This window comes from Stegodyphus dumicola, chromosome 2 (genome assembly GCF_044657685.1).
Source record: "Stegodyphus dumicola isolate Sdum_Otavi_A_Nest chromosome 2, ASM4465768v1".
NCBI classification, from domain to species: Eukaryota; Metazoa; Arthropoda; class Arachnida; order Araneae; family Eresidae; genus Stegodyphus; species Stegodyphus dumicola.
The window spans coordinates 201,212,501-201,237,877 of NC_140769.1; the positions used below are offsets into that span (position 1 = coordinate 201,212,501).

Sequence of the window (25,377 nt, forward strand, 5' to 3'; positions counted from 1 at the left end):
TTTTAAGAAAGATCAAAGAAAATGGTGCATGTGTTCACTTCCCACTGATTTTGCTCTTGTAATGCATTTTAAGGAATTCCTGACCTTTGATAAAGCATTCTCTTGGGAAGCACAGCTACAGATCCTTCCATATGTTGCGGACCACCTGTACATGCCAAGCCACAAGTCGGCCGCATTTGTGGCTTCTATTTCTTATTCGCTCTCATGTTTTTGGGTCCGATTAAACGGAATTTTGGTCCAAATAAGCAAATAATATTACGACTTATGTACATAGGATTTTTTTTCGGTTCTTTAGGATTCATTTCGAAAAAGCGGCTGGTCCGATTATCTGGTGGTCTAATTAACCGGATTCGACTGTATTGCAATTTAAATTAATCTGAATATTTTTTTTAGTATTAGTATCTTCTGTTTATGTAATCAGAAATAACATATGCAAGAATCAAAATATTTAGAGATTTTTGTATGCTAGGCGTAATTGCAAAATGTGCTGGAGCACGTAATGATGTTCAGCACTCCAAAATTATGGGCACGTGAAGAAACTTCATTCACATGATGTCGCAAGCAAAGATGTTAAGGAACTTTTATTTTAAAAACTCGGCAATACAAAAGATACATTTCAAATTTAATAAAAAACTATGCAATATAAAAAAAGTGTGTTGTCACTAAGCAAAAGTCTTGAATTTAATCAACAAGCTCAGTAACTGAAAGAAATGTGTTGCCGCTGCCCGATTAAAATATTTTTATCTTCCATGCAGAAGTGTGTAATCGTTCAACAAAGTATAAGATAGTAATTAATTTTTCTTTGAATCTATTAGTTAACAAACTGAGAAATTGAAAAGCAGATTAATTTTAATTATTAGCTGGACCTCACAAAATTACAGTAGCTCAATTAATTAAGAGCGTTAAATATATTTTCCAGTAAGTATATAATAACGGTTTTCCAGTTTTATAAAATATTAACTTGCAAGCAAAGTAGTAATTCAACAGTTTAGATCCTGTAAACTAATCAGATTTTCTGAAAGCTATGTATGCTTTTGTTTTAAGAAGTGTCGCTGAGTGAAACTATACCAAGTGGTTTTAGAACATATTTGATTCATTTCAAGCTAGAATAGAAGTAAAGTCTTTTACATTATTAATCAATATTTTTGTTGATTAGATGCAAGACGCATTTGGATTGTATTTAAGAATACCGACAGTGAGTTTAAGCCCACCCTACTGTAGTGAAAAGAAATTGTCTTTGACTATTATTTCTGTTTGAAATACTGCTTAATTCCTTTTTTTGATGTGCTTCCAGTTGGAATACATTTTAAGAACAGAAGTATTAATGATTAATTCATAGATCATTATGAAAATGTGATTAATAGACTTTTCTTGTAACATAACAATTAGCCAATACATAACCTTTAAAAATTGTTCTAACAGATTTATTCATAGCATTTTTTTTTTTTTTTTTTTTTTTTACACAATCAGATAAATCTCAACTAAAAGCATTAAAAATAATGACTATTTACATAGTGTATAATAAATACAAAATTGCCATCAAGTACAGCTGAAATCATTTTCCTATTCTTTGAACAAGCCAGTCTTGCTGGCACAAGGGACATCTGTTATTCTGTTTCACCCATAGAGACATACAGCAATTGTGAAAGGAGTGGTTACATTCGCCCCACACAACTGTAAAAAGAATAAAAGATATTAAAACAAAATAAGACATAATAAATGTATGAATAACAACTAAATAAAAGCAGATTTTGCTCTGATTTATTAATATATTTAATTTTTATGGTTGGTGGAATGAAATCTGCTTGATGCTTCTTTGCACTCCAACTCTATTGCTGGGCTTGTATGGAAAAGCAATACAGTCAAAAGTCTTTAATTCGGATTCGTCGGAACTTTGGTGATTCCGGATTATAGATCATCAGTTTTAATCTGGTAAGAAGGCATGCAGAAATTATAAAATTAAAAATATGAAACCATAATTTATGAAATAAAGAGCAATTATGATCTAAAGGGTATCAAAATTTACAAAAAAAGCTTAATATTTATTTACTTTATTAAACATTTCTTTCAATGCACGCATGTGTAAAGCATACATTACGCATAGTCGAAATTAGAAAATTGCAACCAGAAAACTATTTGATGTGTATTTGTGATATTTATAATGACAAGGAATTTGATTTAAATAATATCAAAGATTGAGTACATCGAGATGAAATATTACATTTAGTAAGGAATTATAAGCCAAATAAAATAAAAACATCTGCCCTGAAGATAAGGATAGTGCTAACAGATCAACTTCAGTTCATTGCACGTCGAAACGTTACATGATATTTTTTTGTCCATTTTAGATAATTATTTTTGCCAATATACCTAGTACTACAGCTATTGGTAATTTTGAACATATCAATTAAAATAGATAAACAAGTGTATTTTTGGTAAGAATGATTGCATGTTTCACAGAAGTGAGTGGAAAGGGGAGGAGGAGAGGAATAAAACACCTGCTTGGAATTTTTGCACGCCACAATTCTGCACATTTCCTCTGGGTTAGAAATGTTATTTTTCTGTAGACAAAAATGTACATTTGGATAGTTTTGTTGTTCTGACTTGCTTATCAAATCGCATAGAAGGGTTGGAAGAAAATATCTAACGAAGGAAGAGATGCTGAAAATTTTTTAAAGTCTGATGATAATTCTGTTTCAGAACTACTTAACTAATGAAAACTTCCTACCCAAAAGTATGTCCAACAATTTATCCGGCAAGGACTGGGCTGTTCCTGCTGAAAAATTATTTTGATTAATTGATAGATGGCGCTAGCGTTGCGTGTTAACGCGACGCGACGTGCCTTCTGAATTTCCATAGACTCTCCACCGGCAGCTCGATAGATGGATGTCTGATGGTTCGCACACTTTTTGATTAGGAACACTTCGGTTCCTATTTGATTTCGATTTTCGATTATGAAAGCATATAGATTTATTTGTCAACTGAACCACCATGTTTGATCTATGATCTGTAAATATTGTACATATTAAAAGTTACATTTAAAAAGTGATTGATGTCGATTTATAGGTCTTAGAATATTTTGAAACAGTGTGTGGAAATTATTTTGATTAATTGATAGATGGCGCTAGCGTTGCGTGTTAACGAGACGCGACGTGCCTTCTGAATTTCCAGAGACTCTCCACCGGCAGTTCGATAGATGGATGTCTGATGGTTCGCACACTATTTGATTAGGAACACTTCGGTTCCTATTTGATTTCGATTTTTGATTATGAAAGCATATAGATTTATTTGTCAACTGAACCACCATGTTTGATCTATGATCTGTAAATATTGTACATATTAAAAGTTACATTTAAAAAGTGATTGATGTCGATTTATAGATCTTAGAATATTTTGAAGCAAGTGAATCTGATTCATCTGATGGAAAAATCTGTTCATGAAACAGAAAAGTAAAAATTTAGATCAAGAAAATATTACATTGCCTTCTACTAGTATAGTTTCCGGAAGTGAAATCAACGGCAGTAGTCGCGTTTGAGAAAATAGTGAAAGACAACAAAACAGAACTCGAGAAGGAGGTAGATGTATATAAAGTAAAGAAATTTAAAATTATAAAGAAACAGCGAATGATGTTTTTAAGTTTTCAGTTTGTAAATCTGGAAATGTTTTGACAAGTGTTATGAGAAGCTGTGAATTTTTACAATTTGACCAAATATGTAGTTGATATTTTGAAACAGATGGTAAAAAAATACTGAGCTTCGAAAGATGCATCCAAAATTCACAAACTTTCTGTATCTAATGAAAAAATGACTTGTGTCAACCCGTTCTATAAGTGTAAACAATGCCAAATAAATGCATGCAAAGAACAAAACTTTGAATACTGTAAAAAATAAGTTTGTGTACAGGTAAAAGTCAAAAATTAATAATCTCAGGATTGCCACTCAAAGAGAAGAATGAAATTTCCTGACTTTTCCAGGTATGTTTTTAAAAAAATTCTAATCTGTCCACGTAGAGCACACTGGCTAGGTAAATTAATTATGGTACCATTTGAAAACTGAAACATTTGCCAATTACACACGTCTTACATTGCCAATTGCATATATAATTCCCACAGTATTACTATTATAACTATAATAGGAGTTGTTTTCTCCACTGAAGATCTGGATTAAAAAATTATTATTCTTTTTTTGGAGACATTTTGCAGCTAATTTTTGCAAAAGAAAGAAATCTATTTAATGATATTTAAAAAAAATCAAGGAAAAAAAAAATATTTCGCAGCATACATAAGCAAGAAATATGTGCATTAAATTACGTGATAGTATGTCATCATACTGCTAAAATTAGTTTCAGGATTATGCCAGAGAAAACTGCCTGAAATATGAAAGTATCATTAACTAATAAAAAATAAATTCAGAGGGAAGAAGCCACATTAAGTGACATGAATAAAGTTATATTAAATGGTTAGTCTAGATGATTGGTTACTATTTTTTTATTTTACTACAAATTGACAAAAAAAGGCATTTATTAAAAAGGAAAAAAAAATTATAAGATTTTTACTAGTATTTTCTATAGTTCAACATGCACTGCACATGTGAGTCTCTTGATTCTCGAGGTTACTGGAAATCAAAGTTTCTAGAAAATAGCTTTGCCTTCCTAACAAACTGATTGGAGCCCGAATGACGCTCACGCGATACATAATTCTCTAAAAAAAGAGATCCTTCCAACGCTGGCGCAAAACCCACCCTTTTTGGGATTACCGTATGAAATTCCTCGACTTTTCCAGATTTTTACTAAAATATTTAAATTCCCTGATTTTTTTGGTCAATTTTCAAATTCTCTAACTTTTCCGGTTTTCCAGGTAGCGTGGGAACCCTGTAAACTGTACGCAAGAGTACTGCAAGTACAGATATTTTATAATTTAATAATTTTTAATATATTTATTTTCTACTAAAAATTTTTACGAAGCAATTTATTAAAAAATATCTTTAGTGATCTTTTTCTCTTTTGGCTGTTTCTTATATTAAATTATCCTTCGATTAATATATTTACTCACATTATTTTACTTTGCTATTTGTTACATTAAATTATCTTTTGGTAGCACGTATTTACTCAATTTACTTTATTTTCTTATTAAACAAGCAAAATATATCATTTTAACCATTAACTTTATATAATATTAGCAAAATGCAATCCTTTTCTTCTTTTTGGAACAAGTGGTCAAAATGACGCTGATTGTAGTTATAGATATGCACAAAACACCATAATAAAAAGGGGATTTTTTTGTTTTTGTGTGTGAATACAATATATACTTGCTGAGCACGTGGTGTAAGTATACAATGCATGTACGGCAAAATTGCGTTATGCAAAGTTGAATTTCTACAAAAAAAAAAAAAAAAGAATTGGGTATAGTTCGATAACCCTTACATTTTGATGCAATGTTGTGAGAGCTTCAACACAATGTTTGAGAGCATTATCAGGAATTAGATCTTTAAAGCTCAGGTTGTGCTGTTGTAAGTAATGTTTGAATGAATTTCTAAATTTTTCAAATTCATTAAACAGGACCATGACAGCTGATGCTCTGCAGCATACCATATATTGTTGAAATTCTTGTGTTAGACAAATTAAATGGAGACAGTTAAGAAATTGCATTTTGCAAGTTCGTCTTTGGCAACAGATTACTGTACTATGATATCTAACTTTTATATGGCTTCCTGGTCCCTAGGGTTAGTAAGTTGATACTTGTTTTAAAAAAAATTAATGAAATGAAATAAAAAGTTAAAAATTCTCCTGTAAAACATACACAAGCTGATGACAATACTTGCACTCATCAGTAACTATAAATTAAATATTAGTTCATAAAAAAAAGTTTCTGATGTCAACAGATTAGGTAAAAAATACCACTATTATAAAAATAACCAGTATAATTTTTTTAAAAGGATGTCTCATCCACAGAAATTTGTGTTCTGAAAGCAGACTTCTTCTATATTGACATATAGACAATTTGTAACTTTTATTTGCATAAACGAAAAATGGAAAGTATTTCTATGCAAGTAATAAAAGTGCATGAGAATATTAACATACTTATAGCATTTGAAAACTCATAAATTACTACACTCTAGTAAATTACACTAGAACATCACTGAATTGCATTAAAGAGAAACCAAATTCACCTCGAATTACTCTTCTTTACTTCACTCTTTAGACTTTTACTTCACTCTTCAAGACGGTTAGAGTAGAGAGAATGGTAGCCTTTGTGTTATCGTGAAGTTGTTGTTTCATTTATGGTAGTCTGAGTACTTGAACAATATGGAAATACTATTATGACATAATCGGCTGCATGATTGATGTAAATTTTAAGAGCTTGTAGTGTGTGTTGGTTAGGAAGTATATTGCTTGTTTTGTGGTTTAGATGGTAAAATGGCTGAATGTAAGATTAATTTGAGTTTTTGTACGATTTGGATAAAAAAAGGAGAAAAGAGCATTACTTAAATGGTGTGTAAATGAATATTTATTTAGTAGCCATTATTCGGTGTCCAGTTTGTAAGAAAGAAATGAGTATGTGTTGAACGTCAGAGGATACTTCCACTAAGGATATTTTTTATGAATTTATATGGCGACACAAGTATACAGATTCCAACTCAGATAATATTAGGAAGTTTTTGGATGCTGTTAAGGAATTTTGTTTGACTGAAGACATATTAATTCGTTAATAAGGCAAGTGGATATTTCCTTTGTGTAGTGCAAAGATGAATTTCCTTTTTTATGTTATTTCATTGTTTGATTCAAAATGTATATATTTTTTTGTTGACTGCTCCTTCGGCATTTTAAGTGAATATAGTTTGATGTGTACATGGACAAATTCAAGGGAGTGTGCGATGCCATTTTTGTGCAATTCTGGGATGTTTTTTTAAGTGAAAATAGGTTGATGTATACATGGATACTGATTTTGTGCAATTCTTTGTCTGTTATTTTGGCTTTGTATAGCGGCGGCTATACAAGCCAAAATAACAAGTCAAAGAATTGCACAAACTCGGTATCCATGTACCGCCAAAAATCACCAACGGATACCTGTAAATATATTTTTACCCTTTAAGACATGTTGAAAAACATGTCAAGAATCCTGCATTTTAAAAATTAAATATCTTGGGGTCAATTTCTTTTGGTACAAGATTAAAATATTTTATGTTTTACTAAATTTTCACATAACTACAGGTATATAGGGATCACATAAGAAGTTATTTTTGTAATTTTCACAGAGTTTAATTCTTAAATGTAAGAATGTCAAAATATGAATATTTGCATCATTTGAAACAGTTAAATTCAGATGATTATGTCTGCTATGCCCAATGGCTGCAAAAAGTAAAAGCTGTTTAAGAAATTCGAAGGGCATGGCGTAAAATATTTTTCATCCCTTTGCAGATGAGAAACTGCAACAAATGATGGCAGAATTTTGTCACTAACTCAATAAACAGAAAATTTTAAAAGAAACATGAGTATGAAATGTTTAATTATTTATTTTGTTTTAGAGTTTAATTAACAATATAAGTGTCCTTTCTTTTCTCCCAGTGCTTAAGCTGAAGGATTTCAAAAAATTAATCCTGCTTACAGTAGTCACAACATTGTTACGTGTGTACAGGATCTTAATGGATTGAATGCATACAGAACCAATGGATGCTTTTTGTTTTCACAAAAGAAACATTTTACAGTTCTAGAACTTTCGGTACTCTTCTGTTATTGGGGCCGCATCATGCATTTTTTAATCTGGTCTCAATAACAGAAGGGTACCAAAAGTACTGGTATAGCTCTTCTCGGTATGACACAGCACAATCAGTAGTTACCACTCTGAACTACTAAGAACATTAAATACAAAACAATGCAAACAGCGAAGCTCGCACGTATCCGGTCAACCCTGAACTAGAAACTGAGAATTGATATTCTTTCGAATCTTATATAACATTCATCCGACCACCCAGAATTTTCTACTTTCTATTTCTTGAAATTATTGGAAGGCATATACAGTTAAAGTTATTACATAAGAGCTGGATACTGTTATAATTACATTTTGGGATGAATTATAGTTATTCAATTAACAGTTATATACAGAGACTGGACCAAAATGGGACCATGTTTGATGACTTCTGGCGATTTCTTGTCTAATTTGGTGACAAAGATTAGTTGGCAAAACCATCACCAGCTTGGCACAAGATAGTCATTTACCTCAACGTTAAATAGACTTATCCCTGTAATCTTATTTTTTGGGGGCAAAGCTTTGCTTCCTTAAGACTTCTTATCTTACATTATACCAGATATTCCAATTTTAAATAAAACTTCACTAAAATTATTTACACATGTACAAAATTTGGGTACTTATGTACTACAATGACTACCTAGATATCTTACCAAAACTGGCGACCCTTGTATGTTATACAGTTTAACCCTAACATAGGTTATAAAGGGTGCTAAAATAAAAAGTATTATTCTGCATTTTTTTTTTTTTTACCACACCCTTTTTTTGCATCACTTACGCGGATTATTACGTTTAGGTTAAACACGTGAAACTTTTTGTGATTGTTTTTTTCCCAATGGGTATCAACATTTTCCAACTTCCTTCAAATGAAGAAGAAGCGATAGTATCTTTGAGAGAGGCTGGAATTTTATCCAGAGAATGCATTTGTAAAAATGGCCATGACATGGAAGTTTTATAACTCAGGATTTTATTGGAGATGCAATGTCAAAAGTTGTCAACAAAAGTTTGGTGTCTCAACTAGTACATGATTTGAAAACAGTCGTATTGTAAACATCAGTTGGATTTATCTGATAAGACTGTTATTGATTGGAATAATTATATGCGTGAAGTGTGTGTGAAGGATTTGGAGGATAATCGAAATATTAAAATTGAAGGGCCTGGAATGATTGTCGAAAGGCTTTTTATGCATCGAAAGAATAATCAAGGCCATATATTGCCATAACAGTGGGTCGGTGGAATTTGCCAGGAGACAAAAGAAGCATTTCTAGTCAGAGTTCCAGACCCGGAAGGCAACAACATTAATGCATGAAATCCAAAATAATATTGCTGAAAACTCAACAACAATGTCAGATTCATGGCCTAGATATTAAACAGAGGAGCTCATTGCCACCGGTTTTGAACATTTTAAGGTGAATCATCGATAAAATTTTGTTGACCCATCTACGCAGGGGACAAGCCGCCATCATTAGGATACCTATTTAGCTAAATTTATTTGGTGGAAAAAACAGGAAACTTCTTTCGATGTTATTTCCCGCCACTTTCCTCACCATTAACTTCAATGTTTTCTTTTAACCAGTTTTAAGTAACTTTAATTTGCATTTAGTATATATAGTTTATATACATACATTTATTTTGTAATATGTATATATATGTGTGTGTAATGATAGCACAAATTTTTGGAAGTAGAGGCGTAGAATTACTAATTGCGTAGATACTTGATGCTTAAGAGTGTCCATATGTTTTGAAGAAGAAGCAGTTGAGCCAGATTAAAATTCTTTTTTATTTAAATTCCCATTTTGTGGCCACAATTCATTTGGCACTCATGCCTATTAGAGAACATTTACAATTTTTGATATTATTGCCATAGAAGCGAATAAAGCAGCTCATACATGATTGCAATACAGCATATGGCGAAGAGGAAAGCACAAGCAAAAGTGATGCATCTGTTCATAGAAACAAGGGAGAGAATCAAGTTTGAGTTTTGGTTTACAATTTGGTGATTGGTCAAGAGGCATCTGCATTAAGGGCTACGAAAGATAGCATGATTAATTTGAATGACACAGGTTAGACTACTTACAGGGCTATTTTTAGGACAGAGTGATGAAGTTTTCAAATGAAATAAAAAATTAAAGAGGTTATAGTGAATTAAATTTATAAGTTTGCTTACATATTTTTTATCTTACAAATATATTTTTGGGATTTTTCATTAAGTTTTTGTTCCTTTATAAGTAGGGCTTTTATTTTTAAAAGCATTTATAAACATAAACCAAAAAATGGCAATAAAGATTTTTATTGACAAATGTTGCCAAGGTAGTCATCATAGTACGCAAGTACCAAAATTTGTAACATATTTAAGCAATTAGATTACATATTTTTGCAGAATACCATATTTGACGGCACATAAGATGCACCCTTATTTAGAAGGCCACACACAAGGGAAAAAAGTTTCAATAGTTCGCGCGAGAGTACGGTACCGCAATAACTTAAAATGTGGTTTCTTTTAGTTCTCACGTTTCGTAAAAGCCATATAAACAATCATTGAATGCAATTACCAAACATATTTTTATTAAGGAAAATTAACAAACGGCAAGCTACTTTGAACATGATATGTAAATAATACGTCGTCTTCTGTTCGGTCAAGAGCATTACTAATTCCGCACTTCTTAACGGACTTAACAATTACTTCAGCCTTTACATCCTCCCAAGATCTTTTTACTCATTCACACACTTGTGAAATAGAGGGCCGCCTCATTCTACCTGAGGATGTGATGTGGCTCTTCTATCCTCTTGTTTCATTATTCTTGCACTTTTTCCTTAAATGGCTTATTCACCGATACATCTAAAACCAAAAGAGAGGGTCCACCAGGTTGCCTCGTCTATATGTTCTGTAACCCCAGTTTCATTCCAGCTTCGTCCATCCAGCCTTTCGGATGAACATGAACGTTTACACTCATTGGAGGTTTTCTTTCAAATATGAAAAATGGCAGTAGTTTTGTGCCATCAGCACAACATATTAGATCTAACGTATATCGGTTTTTTTTTTCACGACCTGTGGTTTTTATGGTAATTGATTTAGACCCTTTAATACTCACAGTCTTGTTGGATGATACATCAAATGTGAGCGGAATTTCATCCATATATCCTACTTGACCGAGCTCAAAAGAAGTTTTCTTGCGTGCATTTATAACAAACCTATGAAATGCTAGTATTTTTTCTTCATAATCAGGTGGCATTTTCTGTGCAATAGTTGTTTTTGTGTGCACTGATAAGCCTTGCCTTTTCATTAACCTGTAGCACCAGCCCTCATACCCTGAAAAGTTCCGATTCCTATGTTTTTCTGCAAATCCTTTGGCCTTGTTGATTATCATTTTGGTTGAAACACTTATCGCAGATTTCCTTTTATCTATCACCCTCATTTTTATGGCATTTTCAAGTTCAGGTCAAGATGGAGCTGGGCATCGAAGGTTATGTTTTTGTTTTTTAGCAGTCTTCAGTTGATCTTCCTGCAGTCGCCAAGTACGTTATCATTTTTTCGGTAGGCGGTGGACCGAAATGCCTTATGCTGCTTTGTTTCCATGCACTATGGCGTAGTTTAACACTCCTAGTTTATACTGAATTGTATAGCTTCATCTCTTGTTTCCTGTAGTCATATTTTCCAGGTTATTTTTTTAAAACAAATAGTTTTAAGCACTGATACCCTTATACAGAGTAGCACCAATACTGACATGTGTGTCAGCTCAGTCAAAGAAAGTCTACGTAAATAAGGAAAGGTTCCATAGACGTAATGTGACCGTCGAACCTGTTTGAACTTTGACATCAGCTTCGAGCTTTGGCGCTTTTTGGCGACAGATATTTCACGCATGCGTAAAATAATTATGGCAGATGTAGATAAAGTTATGCGAGTCTAGACCTTTATCCGGGCTAAAAATAGCATTCAGTATTGAAAGTTAACCCGTGTCCTTCACGTATAAGACGCAGGTAACTTTTTTTTAGACCAAATTTAGGAAAAAAAAGTGCTTCTTATATGCGGTCAAATACGGTAATGGTAAAATTTCAATCAAATGATATAATACCAGACTTTCCTTATGAAGCTGCAAGGAATACACGAGTAAAAAGATTCTTGATAGTAAGCAATTATTAAGTATAGATCTCATTAACTGAAGTTGTTTTGGGGCACTGAAACTGTTATCGGTTACTTCATTAAATTTTCCATAATTCTTTACTATCTACAGCAATTTCAGAAATATCTGATTTTTGCAGTACAAATAATTTCTTACAATAAACAAGGTACTTTTCTCTTACTGGGACCGGATTCAGAAATGTATGCAGGCATGTGTGCATATATATATATATATATATATATATGTATACACACATGTATGCATGTAAATATACTATAAATGCATACATGAACACATACATGCATATCTGAATCCGGTCGGATAACAGAAGAGTATCGAAAACGATGATATTTGATAATATATATTATTATAATGAACAAACAATTACACTTAAATATTTAATCATTATCAAACTGTACACTGCAGGGAGGAAATGTTAATAAATTATTCTTTGGAAAATAATGAAACAAAGAAACAGAAAACTGGCTACAAAACAGAGCATGTCCCAAACAGGAAATCTACACCACAACACTATGGAGAAGAGCAGGCAGTTTTTGTTTAAAAAGCATATTCTGTTATTTCTAAATTTAAAAAAAGAGAGAGAGAGACAGAGAAAAGATGTTTAAAAAATAAAATAAGTAAGTCATATATGAAAATAAAAATATTACATCCGTGCAGTTGCCAAGGTATACTAACTATTACTGGCACATAAATGCTCTTCAAAGGAGGAAGCCATCTAGTAAGATTTTATGTTGTTTGGCTAAAGTGGAGAATCGCCCACTTATTTGGCACTTTTTACAAGAGTAAGAAGAATTGGATTTTTGTCAATTTTCATTGACTTTTTAAGTGAAAATAGGTCGATGTGTACATGGATAAAGTCAAGGGTGTGTACAATGCCATTTTTGTGCAAATTTGGGATTTTTTTTAACCCTCTGAGCGTTATGACCGGGTTTAGGCGGTCAAGACGGCCTACCTCGAAATCGTTACGGACACTTCTAGGCGGTTAGCGGTAAAGACCTCGAAAGCGTTATGACCGCCTTAAAGCGGCCGTGCTGATGTCTCCTGTCCCCGTTATTTCTGGAACCCTGGAGATCTCTAAATGACAGTTCTCAGTAGGAGGCAAAGAGGGTTGCTCTTTTTCGTTTTAGACCGCTATGTTTAATCGCCAAGAAAATGCTTGAGCATGTAGTGGTTTATAAACAACAAACAAACGTGGTCATTCTTCGCGAAATAAAAAAGTAGCATGTAAGCATGTTTTTTCAATACTCTCTTTAAACAGATAACATTTTCATAAAATATCCTTTAGTTTTTAAATTGAATGTTCAGAAATATGCGAAATGCTCATAAATTCAATTAAAAAATAGCATTAGGAAATATTTAAACAAATTTACTTATGGATCAATAGATAGATAATTAAAACCGACAAGTTTTAATTATTGGAGCGAAACGAATAGCGCATTTAATATGAGTTATATATAATTACATGTAAAGAATAGCATAATTAAGCAATAATTCAAATAAAAATTAGCCATCAACAGTAATTTATAATAAGCATATTTTGAATGGGTTTATGAAGCATAATCTAATTTGATGGTAAAAATAATAATGGCGAATTATTTATTCATTTTGGAACAACATTCATCGCTTATACTGGTTTGATGAAGTTCTGTTCAAATTCATTTCAAATATTCCAAATCTTTTTATGTACATTGATTTCAATGCGATTTTTATTAGAAAAAAATTCAATGAGTTTGATTTTCTTACATAATTGTAATTACATTGTTCAACGCAAAATAACTACAAGCAGAAAGGCAAAGGTGTTAAAATTTCTGTATTTTGCTATATAAATTATTAAAATAACCAACCTACAGCCTAACAACTGAATGTCCGAAATATAACCCGCAACTTTTCTAAAAGTAACAAATTTCAGTTAAAAAAAACCGCAGTAAATAAATAAAACGAAATACTATTAAGAAAAGAAGCACGAAAATTTACTTTTTTTATGTTTGCTTACTTTATTTTTAGTCCAAAGGGGCAATTTGCCCTGAAGGACTTTTCAGGAAGGTTTCAAGATTTCATTGAAAACTATAAACGGCGAATCACTTTCCAAATTGTTGCCACTAAATATTATCGCTCTGTATTATACTTAAAGAAATTAAATAATGAAGAATCTGCATAAATGTACGTATGTTTCTTGCATTGTGGTAAAACAACGGTACCTAGAGCTATCAAAATTTAAATAATGTAATCTTCCATACAATATGGGCATGTGGAAGCCCTAATTTGAATTTGAAATTTTTTTTATTACCAATTTTATATTTTATAACACTTCAACAAATTTTTGATTAAAAAAATAAACAATTTCAAAGCGAGTAATGTCAACACCGTACGAAAAAAATCGAATTTTTATCTCCAGTGCGGGAGACTCTAATACGCTCATTTTAAAATAATTTTGAGATATTGCTGTTTTTGTTTTTGCGATGAATCACTATAAACGGCAAATCACTTTTCAGACTGTTGCCACCAAATGTTAGAGTCCCGCATTACATTTGAAGTAATTAAATAATGAAAATCTGCGTAAATGTATGTATATTCTCGCATTGTGATAAAAAAAAAAAGATTTGAAAAAAGGCCATCCAAGTTTGAATGACGTAATCCTCCTACGAATATGGGCATGTGGAAGACCAAATTTGAAATTTGGAATTTGTTTTATTATCTATTTCATATTATGTGAAACTTTAACGAATTTTTGAGTAACAAACTCAACGATTTCAAAGCAAGCAATAGCAACACTCTACGGGGGTGGAAACCTTTTTATCTCCAGCGCGCGGAATTGTGTACTGGAAGTTCTAAATATATGCTCATTTTAAAATTAATTATTGACATTGCTATGAACTGAATTTTATGGTGTAAGTGCAAAGAACATGATATTTAATAAATAAAGGTAGCACAACGTTAAAGAAATGTCCTTTTGGACGTAATTTAAAATCTGAAACCTGTCAGATTTAAAAAAAAATTTTTTAAAATTATTTTTTGAATGTGTGTTGTTGGCGTATGACGCAGTAGTCGTGTATAATCTGGATGTATAATAATTACTTGTGCTATTTTTTATTTGAAATGCATAGAATTCTCTAAAATAGTAGCATTCTTAGATTGAATATTGTCTAAGCAGGTGCAATGATATTTTAACTTCATTACCATATCAAATATAGTTTCTTTTTAATTTAAAAACTTTGTCAGCGGTCTGAAGCACCTTTTTGAATCATAGGATGAGTTTTAATAAAATTTGTAGTAGTCCGAATTTTTAGAAGTATTCAGAATTAATGAAATAAAAAAGGCTAAACTTTTTAGAATTTCTTTATCAAAGTATTACATCTTAGGCCAGCAAGACCTGATTAGTAAAATCTGGGAAAGGATCTATGATTGTTTAGTAAGAAGTAAAAAAAAAAAAAGTATTCTAGGTCTAAGCAGTAAAAAAAAAAGCTTGTTCCTCTATCGAAAATTGTCATGTATGTTAGAAAAGATTTTGAAAGACATTAATATTTTAGCTCAAACATGATTTTTTTAATTTAGTCTCTTTTTTTGGAGATGGTGTTCAAGCATTTTACCATAATTTTATTTTCACATATGCAGAATTTTTATATTTTTTACTGATCGCTGTATTTTTAACTTCCATAGCATAAATTAAAGAAATACACATAGCAACTTCAGCTACAAACAGATGACTTAAGAGAAATTTGTTTTGACATATTATGCGAAAGACTAAATAAATATTAAATGCTTTTGCATTTATGTTACATGACAGTAATAAAAAACAATAACTGTAGATGTGCAAAAAACCTGTACTTATAACCTTCTGTATTTTTAAAGAAAGTACAAAATAGTTCAGAATAGCAGATGGCTTTGAGATCATTCAGTAATGTCATCGTATAGTAAGTATATTCTCTTCACGTTTCGGAAGAACTGCAGTAGTTCAGATTTGTCGTAAAAGAGTAATTACACCCCTGAGGATTGGTGTACTTATGGAATGGAAAAACAAGCTTTGAAACATACTCATACAAAAGTCCTACCTTTTCTTTGACAGATAAACGACAGATGTGATAATTTGAACACATGCTTTCAATCAGTTGTTTCCTTATAACAAAGCGTCTTGCGCGGCTAGCAGCATCCTAGCAAAGTCTTGTAATACTCTCTTGTTTTAAATATGCTATGTTCGAACTCAAATTCAAAGACAGGCATTTAAAGATTTTATTAATGTTTTTTTTTTTTTTTTTTTTTTTTTTATACATTTGACGATTCAATATTTGTTAAAAAAATAAACACATAAATAAACTTGCATAGCAGATCAAAATTATGTTGCTGTGAAAAAATTTCATCAACAGTTATTAGTAGTTATAACAGCATAACTAAATAAGCCCATGTTGAAATATGGATGATATTGCATTCATTATTTTTAATCTGAAACAATATCAAGTTGTTATTACTAGATGAAATGGCTTAAAATAAGCTGACACATTATAAGAAAATTTTTAAAAATGAAAATTGGATTCACTTTCTTTCACATAATTTCTGACCAGTTCTCCCAAAATATTTTAAAGCTTACTTTACTACATAATAGAAATGCCTCCACGTTCATTGTTTTTAGTTAGTAATTTTAATTGGGACTGTTATATAAGAAGGTTATTGATCGTTGTTGTTGTGTTATAGTACTTATTTTATTGTATAATGCAAATTTTGATCAATTGGTTAATTTTATAATGTATAGAGGAACTTCAAAAAGAACAAAAGTAATTTCCACCGTTATAATATGTCCTTAAATGGTTCCCAATAAAAACATAGTTAACTAAGTAGAATACAGTCAAAGTCGTTAATTCGGACACCCATAATCCGGACCTCAAAGCTAAAATCTTTCTACGCATGCGCATAGGCGTTTTACGCGTCCGCGCAAGACATTTACGATTGCACATATACGCCTGCGCAAGCGCAGAATACGTTTTCGCGTGCGCGTTTAATTTATAATGGACGGTATAAGCTAAAATTATCTAATTATCTATTTCAGTTAATGTTGATGATTGCGTTGTTCCTTAATCTTCGAATTGGATCCGGCTTATTATTTTTTGCAGACTGTAAGAGCAATTTTATAAAAGTACGCTTAAACTTTCCCTTATGTCAAATAGAATTTCCGATGCTGGAGCTCCCAAAGGATCTAGAAAACGAAAGTATGTTTCGATGTCCATCAAACAAAAAACAAACTGCTACAAAAAAATGGATAAAGCCTTATCCTTTGTTTATCTAACCCTTCCGAAATCTGTTTATCAATTTCACGCTGCTCTGCGCGGGGGTGGGGGTCACAGCGCAATGAACTGGAAGTTGTTCTGTCAGCACTATCGTTATCTTCAGGGCAGATGTTTTTATTTTATTCGGCTTATAATTCCTTACTAAATGTAGTATTTAGTCTCATTTACTCCGTCTTTGATATGATTTAAATCAAATTCCTCGTCATTATAAATATCACGAATACAAATCAAATAGTTTTCTGGTTGCAATTTTCTAATATCGGCTATGCATAAGGTATGCTTTACGCAATCGCGCGTTGAAAGAAATGTTTAATAAAGTAAACAAATAAATATTAAGCTTCTTTTTTTTGTAAATTTTGATACCCTTTAGATCATAATTGCTCATTATTTTATAAATTACGGTTTGATATTTTTAATTTTATAATTTCTGAATGCCATCTTGCCAGATTTAAACTGATGATCTATAATCCGGAAAAATCGATAATCCGGAATCACCGAAGTCCCGACGAGTCCGGATTAAAGACTTTTGACTGTACTACATTATATTAATTAATTTACTAACCAAATAGCAAAAACATTTCAAATTCAAAATCCATCTTTTTACTAAGCACTTTTTGCAAAGTAACAAAAATTCTAGTCCCTGTGCTGTTTAAATTAAAGATTAAAAAAAAAAAAAAAATTTTTTTTTTCCACGAAATGCTAATTTTATGTTATTTGATAAAAACTGGGAAGTGCAAAATCAAAATCCTGGCAAAATACATATACTTTTGAATGAACACAGCACATAAACATTTCTTCACCCTAAGAACGAACACAAATAATATTTTAAACAGCTTAAAATGAATCCACTTTCAAAGTATTTAATTTGTGATAGATAATGACAGCTGAAAACATTTTCTAATATTACAAGATAAAATGAGGTTATTTCTCAGATAGTTTCACAAATAAACTCACAAAATAAAGAACGTTTTTTTAAATTTTTAATTTGCAATATGTTAGATGCTTTATAGAAGAATTTGCAATAATATCGTTCTGATTTTCATTTTATCCAAGATTGCCATTATTTTTCACTGATGAGCAACTTGCTAATTATTAGTCCAATGTAGAGTCCTCCTTCTGTTTTCTCAAAAAATCGCCTTTGTAAATTTAGAGTTTAATTTAGCAAAACATTTTCCACCTAAGTGGTAAAATGTCTTCGTAAAGGATTCCCTAAAGAAATCTGCCTTGTAATTATGTTGCATTTAGGGATATTTTCAAAAACACACGCTGCTGATTGTTATTTTTAATAGGTGAACAAAAGAAATATTTTTTTAAGAAAGAATACAACTTAACTGCAAGCTATATCTTATTCCTAGAAAGCGAAGCTTGATTACAAACTCAATTTTTAAAATACATTTAACTATCTTTATGCTTTAAAAAATGCCTTGTCTGGTAATTGTAAATGCATAAATCACTTTTTTTTTAAAACTAAGTGATCCACTCTAAGTTAAATAATTACAAATAGCATAATGTGAACGATTAATGAAGCTAGAACCGCCAGTTTATTCTTATGTAATTAATAAAAATTTCATTGTTTCAGCATCCTAGTATCTTTCTTCTTCCATACTAAAGCTCACATTTAAGCTTTAGAAAATAATATTTCTTTCAATTACCATCCCTCAGTCGAAACTGATGAATAAGAGCTTTATGCATAACAAAGGTGTTTTACTGGGTATTCGGATAGAAGAAAAAATTCTCGAAAAACCCGAGTTGTTAATATATTTTTGGATAACATCCTGAGAGGAATTCATTAATAATAGTAATATGTAAAGCCATGAAACAGGTAAACTCAAAACGTCCTTGGAAGGATCAAAATCATGATCGATTCAGTTATTTAAATAACGTAAAGTTGCAAGGGCTACCTGCCTATGAGGAAGGATGCCTTCGTGGAGGACATTCTGAGGGAAACTAGCATATTACACAGGAGGAAAACAAGAACCAACCATGCAACTGGTCAGTTCGCTTGTGATCGAACCCAAACCAGGTCGAACTGCCAGTATTCAAAGGTGTATCTTAACCACCGATGAGGCTTGGATCACAATCATGAATCTTCAAACTTATTCATCTAGACGTGCTGTCAATTTACCTTACAAGGGGGGAAAAAATCTTTCCTTATATTCTCCTCCCTTAAGGACCAGGATTCGAACCACAGATCTTCCAATTTTACTAGCTGGATCTGCTACTACTTGCACTACCACAGGACGCAAGGTAAACCAGTAAGTCTTTATAAATGTACTAGCACAACAGCATTATATGAATTGTTGGGCATTTTAACTTAGAAAATTAGATAGAATAGTATTTGAAAATGAATATTATGTTCAATTATTTTTAAGTTTGTTTGTAAACTGAACGTTGCCTTTCCAATTAAAAAAAATTTCGAATCATATCTAGATATATCATTAAAACATTTACTTGATTTGGCCACCCACTTAACTTACACGTTGACCATTTAAATAGAGCACTACCAATTAGCACATTGAAAATGATCATATTCATCTCAGTGAGATGGATACGATTCACGTCTCTTTTCTGTTTCGCATCTTTTTCTCGGAAACAAATCTAACTCTGTAGTAGATTTATGTATAGCTAGCAGACATTCTGTCACTGTCAGCCGAGCGGTAAAGTCGCTGAATAATCGCAGAATACCGAGTTCTGACTTAAGTTCGATTCTAGTAGAAAGGGCTGCCTGCATGGGCGTTTTCATATTTTTCTGCATATATAACATATATACAAGCAGTTTCTTTAAAAAGTCCTGGGGCCCACCAGCGGCCGAGCGGTAAAGTCGCTGAACACTCGTAGTTCGGTCCGAGGTTCGAATCCCGTCAACGGGCTGGCTGCATGGGTGTTTTCGTGGCTTTCACCATGTGTAACGTGTATCCGAGCCAGTTTCTCTTAGAAAGTCCTCCACGAAGGCATCCCTCCCCTTAGGCAGATAGCCCTTGAGGCTTTGCCGTAATTAAATAACGAACGAATTGAAATAATTCTTGCATTTAAACTTGTATTCCAAATTAAGATTTAACTTGAAATTAATGTAGATAATTACTGAGAGAATTAGATTTTAGTAGCGCAGTTTACGTGAGATGAGATCACTTGGGGTCACGTGATACGAACCGGCGAATCAGGATTTTGAACCATGAAATCATAGTAAATTCTTAAATTAATATCTTTTTACAAATTTATTGTCTTTATTTATTGGATTTTTACAAAATTTTAAACCATATTAAAATGTTTATGCCTTGAAAATAAAAAAAAAAAAAAAAATTCTTAGAATTAACATTTTTTATGTGTATACTGTATGTTGTCGCCAACAAAGTCTGCTTGGCGAGATTTGCGCCAGCGAAATGGAAAAGTACCAGAATTTCTTTTTGTGGTTTCTATTAACATCTCGATAATGCACGTACTATATAAATACTTGCATTGTAACTCTTATATAGTTAATTAAAAAGAAATTGCATTGTAACTTGAAAATACATTTATTTTCTCAAGAAGCTCCTTTGACCAAGCTATTTATTTGTTTTCTACCCCCAAAATGATTTTACTCTATAAAAGCCGAACTGCCTGATCTCATTCATCAATTTTTCAATACACCTCTTATTTTATTACGATTACTAAGGGTCTTTGGTAAAATGTTTGGTTGATCTTTAGATTATGGTAATTTTGCGATTTTTTGGCGAAAATTTGGCGACCAACTCTCCTACAGCAACCCTCTATTTTTTTTTTCCCGCCGCCATTTTGTCCTCACGAAGTAAAGACATGTTTCTTTTCATTTTATCTACTGAACACTTCTTCCAACAATCTACTAGCCGAATTACACTTATGCTAGAAATTTTATCTAACAAAACTGCTTAATCATGACAAATATTCACTGCAAAATTCGGAAAAAGTGCACAATACCATACTCCTTACGCGTTTTTCAAAATAACACATACACATAAACCATGTACACGTACGTCGACTTCTTTTTACTTAAAAAAACATCCCAGAATTACACAAAAATGGCATTGCGCACACTCTTTACTATATCCATGTACACTGCTTTTTTCTCATAAATTAGAAAAATTTCACGAAAATACAATCCTAATTACTTTAAACTAAATCATTGCTAATAACAATTTTCCCAATAATACCAAATTACTTTACTTCCACCTTAAAGTTAGAACAATGCATAAAAATAATATCCTCAAATAATTAAAAATACTAACTTACCTAATCTTCTTCAGAATCTTGCTTACATGGTGGATACACTTTTATTATGGATTCAATAAAATTATTTTTTCTGCGAATTTTTCCTCCACACTTCCTCCGCTATATAAAACACAAAATTCTGTTTATCACATATAGAATTCACTTTAGACAGCGCCATACAATCCCAAAATTATTCAACCCTACTTCACACAACACACAATGAAGCTTAATACAAAATAATATACAGCCACAGATATTTTTCCAAATTCCCCCCTTTTCTGATTAAAGAACCATAATTTGTCCATTAATATCACATGACATATACCATGATCTCTCATTTCCCTCACAAAAAATAATGCGTAATCGGAACCGATTACTGCCCACATTATTAACAAAGTCCCAGGTAGTAACCTTTATCGCCTCCAAAATGTCGCCAAACTACCAGTTACCATATTCTAAAGATCAGCCAAATGTTTAACTACTGATTAGAACTCTAAGTTGATGCCAGAAGAAAAGATACGATCCTAGATCCTCATTCATCAGCCACTTCATCTATTCTGCTGTTGTGTTACCTGCTGCTGCTATTTCGTGCTGTTTTGAAAAGAAGCATATATGGCTAGTGAATCTGAAGAAGAAAGTTTATTATCTAGCTCAGAAAGCGAGTTTTTATCTTCATTTGAAACTGAAAGTGATTCAGATGAAGAACAATTAAGCAAAGTGCGGGATTGGTGGTCCCGACGAGTCCGGATTAAAGACTTTTAACTGTATTTATTATTCATTAGTTCTGAAAGATAGCTGATACTGAATAATCCTTTTTTTTTTACATTGAGATATGTGCTACTTAAATGTCGTATGTAAAATAAAACGTATCATAATGCCATTTCTTTAGATAGAAATATATATTAACACCATTATCCAGATGTGAAAAAGGAAATGATGGTTTACAAAATGTATCATGTATTGTTAGTTTAGCTACGTTAACATAAATACTTATGTACCTGATAGCATTCTTTGGGGAACAGGGATACTAATATAAATCTACATGGTGAAAATTTATTTGAAATCTAATGTTAAATCCAAGGATAGGTAATTTAATACGATATAAATTTATAAGAAATGTAACGCTAAATCCAAGGATATAAAAATTTGGTTTAATCCTAGTATCTGGTGCACAAGGGATTTGGCTACTTTTGGCGAATTTATGATAAGTAGTAAATGGGGCATACACGATGAGTAGTTAAACGGGTCATTTTGGTGTTGGTGATAATTTTCAAAATCGTGCAAGGCTGCACCTTATACTAGGATTTTACCAAAAATTTCACTAGTCAGCCCATGATTACCCAGAAAATCATCAGAACACACTGCAAAAAATTATCCAATATTAATGTAATACTAGTACGTACACTCACACGTAAAACATGAACCCTACTAATCAACCTATATTAATATACAACATATTACAATCAACCAAACAAAATTTCATACTCTTCTGTTATCGGGACCGGATTCAGGAATGAATGCATGTGCTCATGTATGCACTTACGTATATGTGAGTGGGTATATTAAAAAATGTATATATGTGCGTATACACACATTCATGGTTCCGGTCCCAATAACAGAAGAGTACCCAAAATTTTACAGGTCATTTTCATAAATCCTTAATAATTCTTAAAAACTAAATATGAACATTTTATTGATAGCTTACCAACGCAATCATCTTGCTTATTTTCGGCCTGGCATCTCAAACAAGCATCTGAAAAACATTTTGCATTTGATGATACAATAGGTTTTTTTTTTTTTTTTGTTGATCTTTACAATATGGTAACTGGTAGTTTGGCGACATTTTGGAGGCGATAAAGGTTACTACCTGGCACTCTCATAATAATGTGAGCAGTACTCAGTTCCGATTACGCATTATTTTGTGTGAGGGAAATGAGAGATCATGGGATATGTCATGTGATATTAATGAACGAATTACGGTTCTTTAATCGGAAAAGGGGGGAAATCGGGAAAAAATCTGGAAATTTTGTACGTGGCTTTATTCTGTGTTGTGTGAAACAGTGTTCGTGAATTTTTGGATCCCATGGCCGTAACTAAAGTGAATTCGGAATGGGTATTTATGTATGTATTAATTTAATGTATGTGCTCATTTATATTTTAAGTAGTGTTTTTGAATTTAATTATATTTTAATTAAATGATAGCTATTTTGTGAATTTTATGTTTGTAGGAATTTGGTATACGTTTTAGTTGAAGTAAACGTGCATGAAAAATATGCACGAAATTTAAATATCTGACAATAAGTATTTGTAATGGTTCCGGTATGAATTCGTTGGTGACGTGTATAATGTAATAGATGATTTAGAGGTAAAAGTTTTTGGATATTTTATTTATTTTATATGTGGAAATGTTCATATTTGGAAAGGGTAAATACTTTTTCGCGATCAGGTAATTTCATATATGTTCTTTTTACCGGGTTTAAAGATTGAGAAAATTGTCATGTATTTTCGTAAAAATTTTTCTAATTAATGAGAAAAAAGCAGTGTACATGGATATAGTGAAGAGTGTGCGCAATGCCATTTTTGTGCAATTCTGGGATGTTTTTTTAAGTAAAAATAAATCGGCGTGTACATGGTTTAGTGATATTTTAATTAAATAATAGTTATTTTGTGAATTTTATGTTTGTAGGAATTTGGTATACGTTTAAGTTGAAGTAAACGTGCATGGAAATAATTTAAATATTTGACACTAAGTATTTGTAAAGTTTGCAGTATGAATTCATTGGTGACGTTTATAATGTAATAGATGATTTAGAGGTAAAAGTTTTTGGATATTTTATTTATTTTATATGTGGAAATGTTCATATTTGGAAAGGGTAAATACTTTTTCGCGATCAGGTAATTTCATATATGTTCTTTTTACCGGGTTTAAAGATTCAGAAAATTGTCATGTATTTTCGTAAAAATTTTTCTAATTAATGAGAAAAAAGCAGTGTACATGGATATAGTGAAGAGGGTGCGCAATGCCATTTTTGTGCAATTCTGGGATGTTTTTTTAAGTAAAAATAAGTTGGCGTGTACATGGTTTATGTGTATGTGTTATTTTGAAAAACGCGTAAGGAGTATGGTATTGTGCACTTTTTCCCAATTTTGCAGTGAATATTTGTCATGATTAAGCAGTTAGATAAAATTTCTAGCATAAGTGTAATTTGGCTAGTAGATTGTTGGAAGAAGTGTTCAGTAGATAAAAAGAAAAGAAACATGTCTTTACTTCGTGAAGACAAAATGGCGGCGGGAAAAAAAAATAGAGGGTTGCTGTAGGAGAGTTGGTCGCCAAATTTTCGCCAAAAAATCGCCAAGTTACCATAATGTAAAGATCAACCTTTTTTTTTTTTAAAGAAAAGATACCTATATTATAAATCGCAAAATGAAAGAAAAGAAAATGTTTCCAAATAAATGAAAAGCAATCATGAGTTTACAGGTGGTGAAAAGTGAGGAACAGAGATGGCCGCTCCGCAATTGTGTTGCTTTTCAAATCTGCGATTTAAAGACTAGTTAACTTATTAAATTCATATAAAATATTCTTACCCATAACCTGTACTCGACAAATGGCACAGGTATCGCATTCCACATCCCAACTCCACATTGCTACAGCGTTCCATTTCTTTAATGTAAACATTTTTTCAGGTTTCTGACCGTTAGTATCAAATTCACGGTCTGCAGATTCCTCATCATCTGCCATATTAGCATCTTCGTTGTCTCGATTCATTTTAACCAAACTGTAATTGACAATATGTAACAGAAAAACTTAGACCTACCAGTTTCCTAATACGACAGGCTGAACAAAACGATAAATATCACAGTTTACGTCAACGAGTTTAGTTGTTTCCTGCTTCTTGTAATTTATTTGGTTATTACGTTACTTGTAACTTTGTTTGGTTAAAGAAATGTTTACGTTCATTTAAACTATAAAATAACATAAAAACATTAAATC

General features: G+C 31.8%; 1 protein-coding gene across 2 annotated transcripts; it reads right to left on the reverse strand.

Annotated features, from left to right (window-relative positions):
* Positions 1–1,397: 1,397 nt before the first annotated feature.
* On the reverse strand, positions 1,398–25,253 carry LOC118196216 (RING-box protein 2-like). Of its 2 annotated transcripts, XM_035367636.2 has the most exons (3): positions 24,972–25,253; positions 23,092–23,139; positions 1,398–1,674 (listed from the first exon to the last, which is right to left on the reverse strand). In XM_035367636.2, the coding sequence occupies exons 1-3, from the start codon at positions 25,150–25,152 to the stop codon at positions 1,556–1,558; spliced, it is 348 nt and encodes a 115-aa protein (XP_035223527.1). In that variant the 5' UTR covers positions 25,153–25,253; the 3' UTR covers positions 1,398–1,555. The 2 variants fall into 2 exon arrangements, with proteins under 2 accessions (XP_035223527.1, XP_035223528.1); XM_035367637.2 differs by lacking the exon at positions 23,092–23,139.
* Between the last annotated feature and the right edge of the window lie 124 nt (positions 25,254–25,377).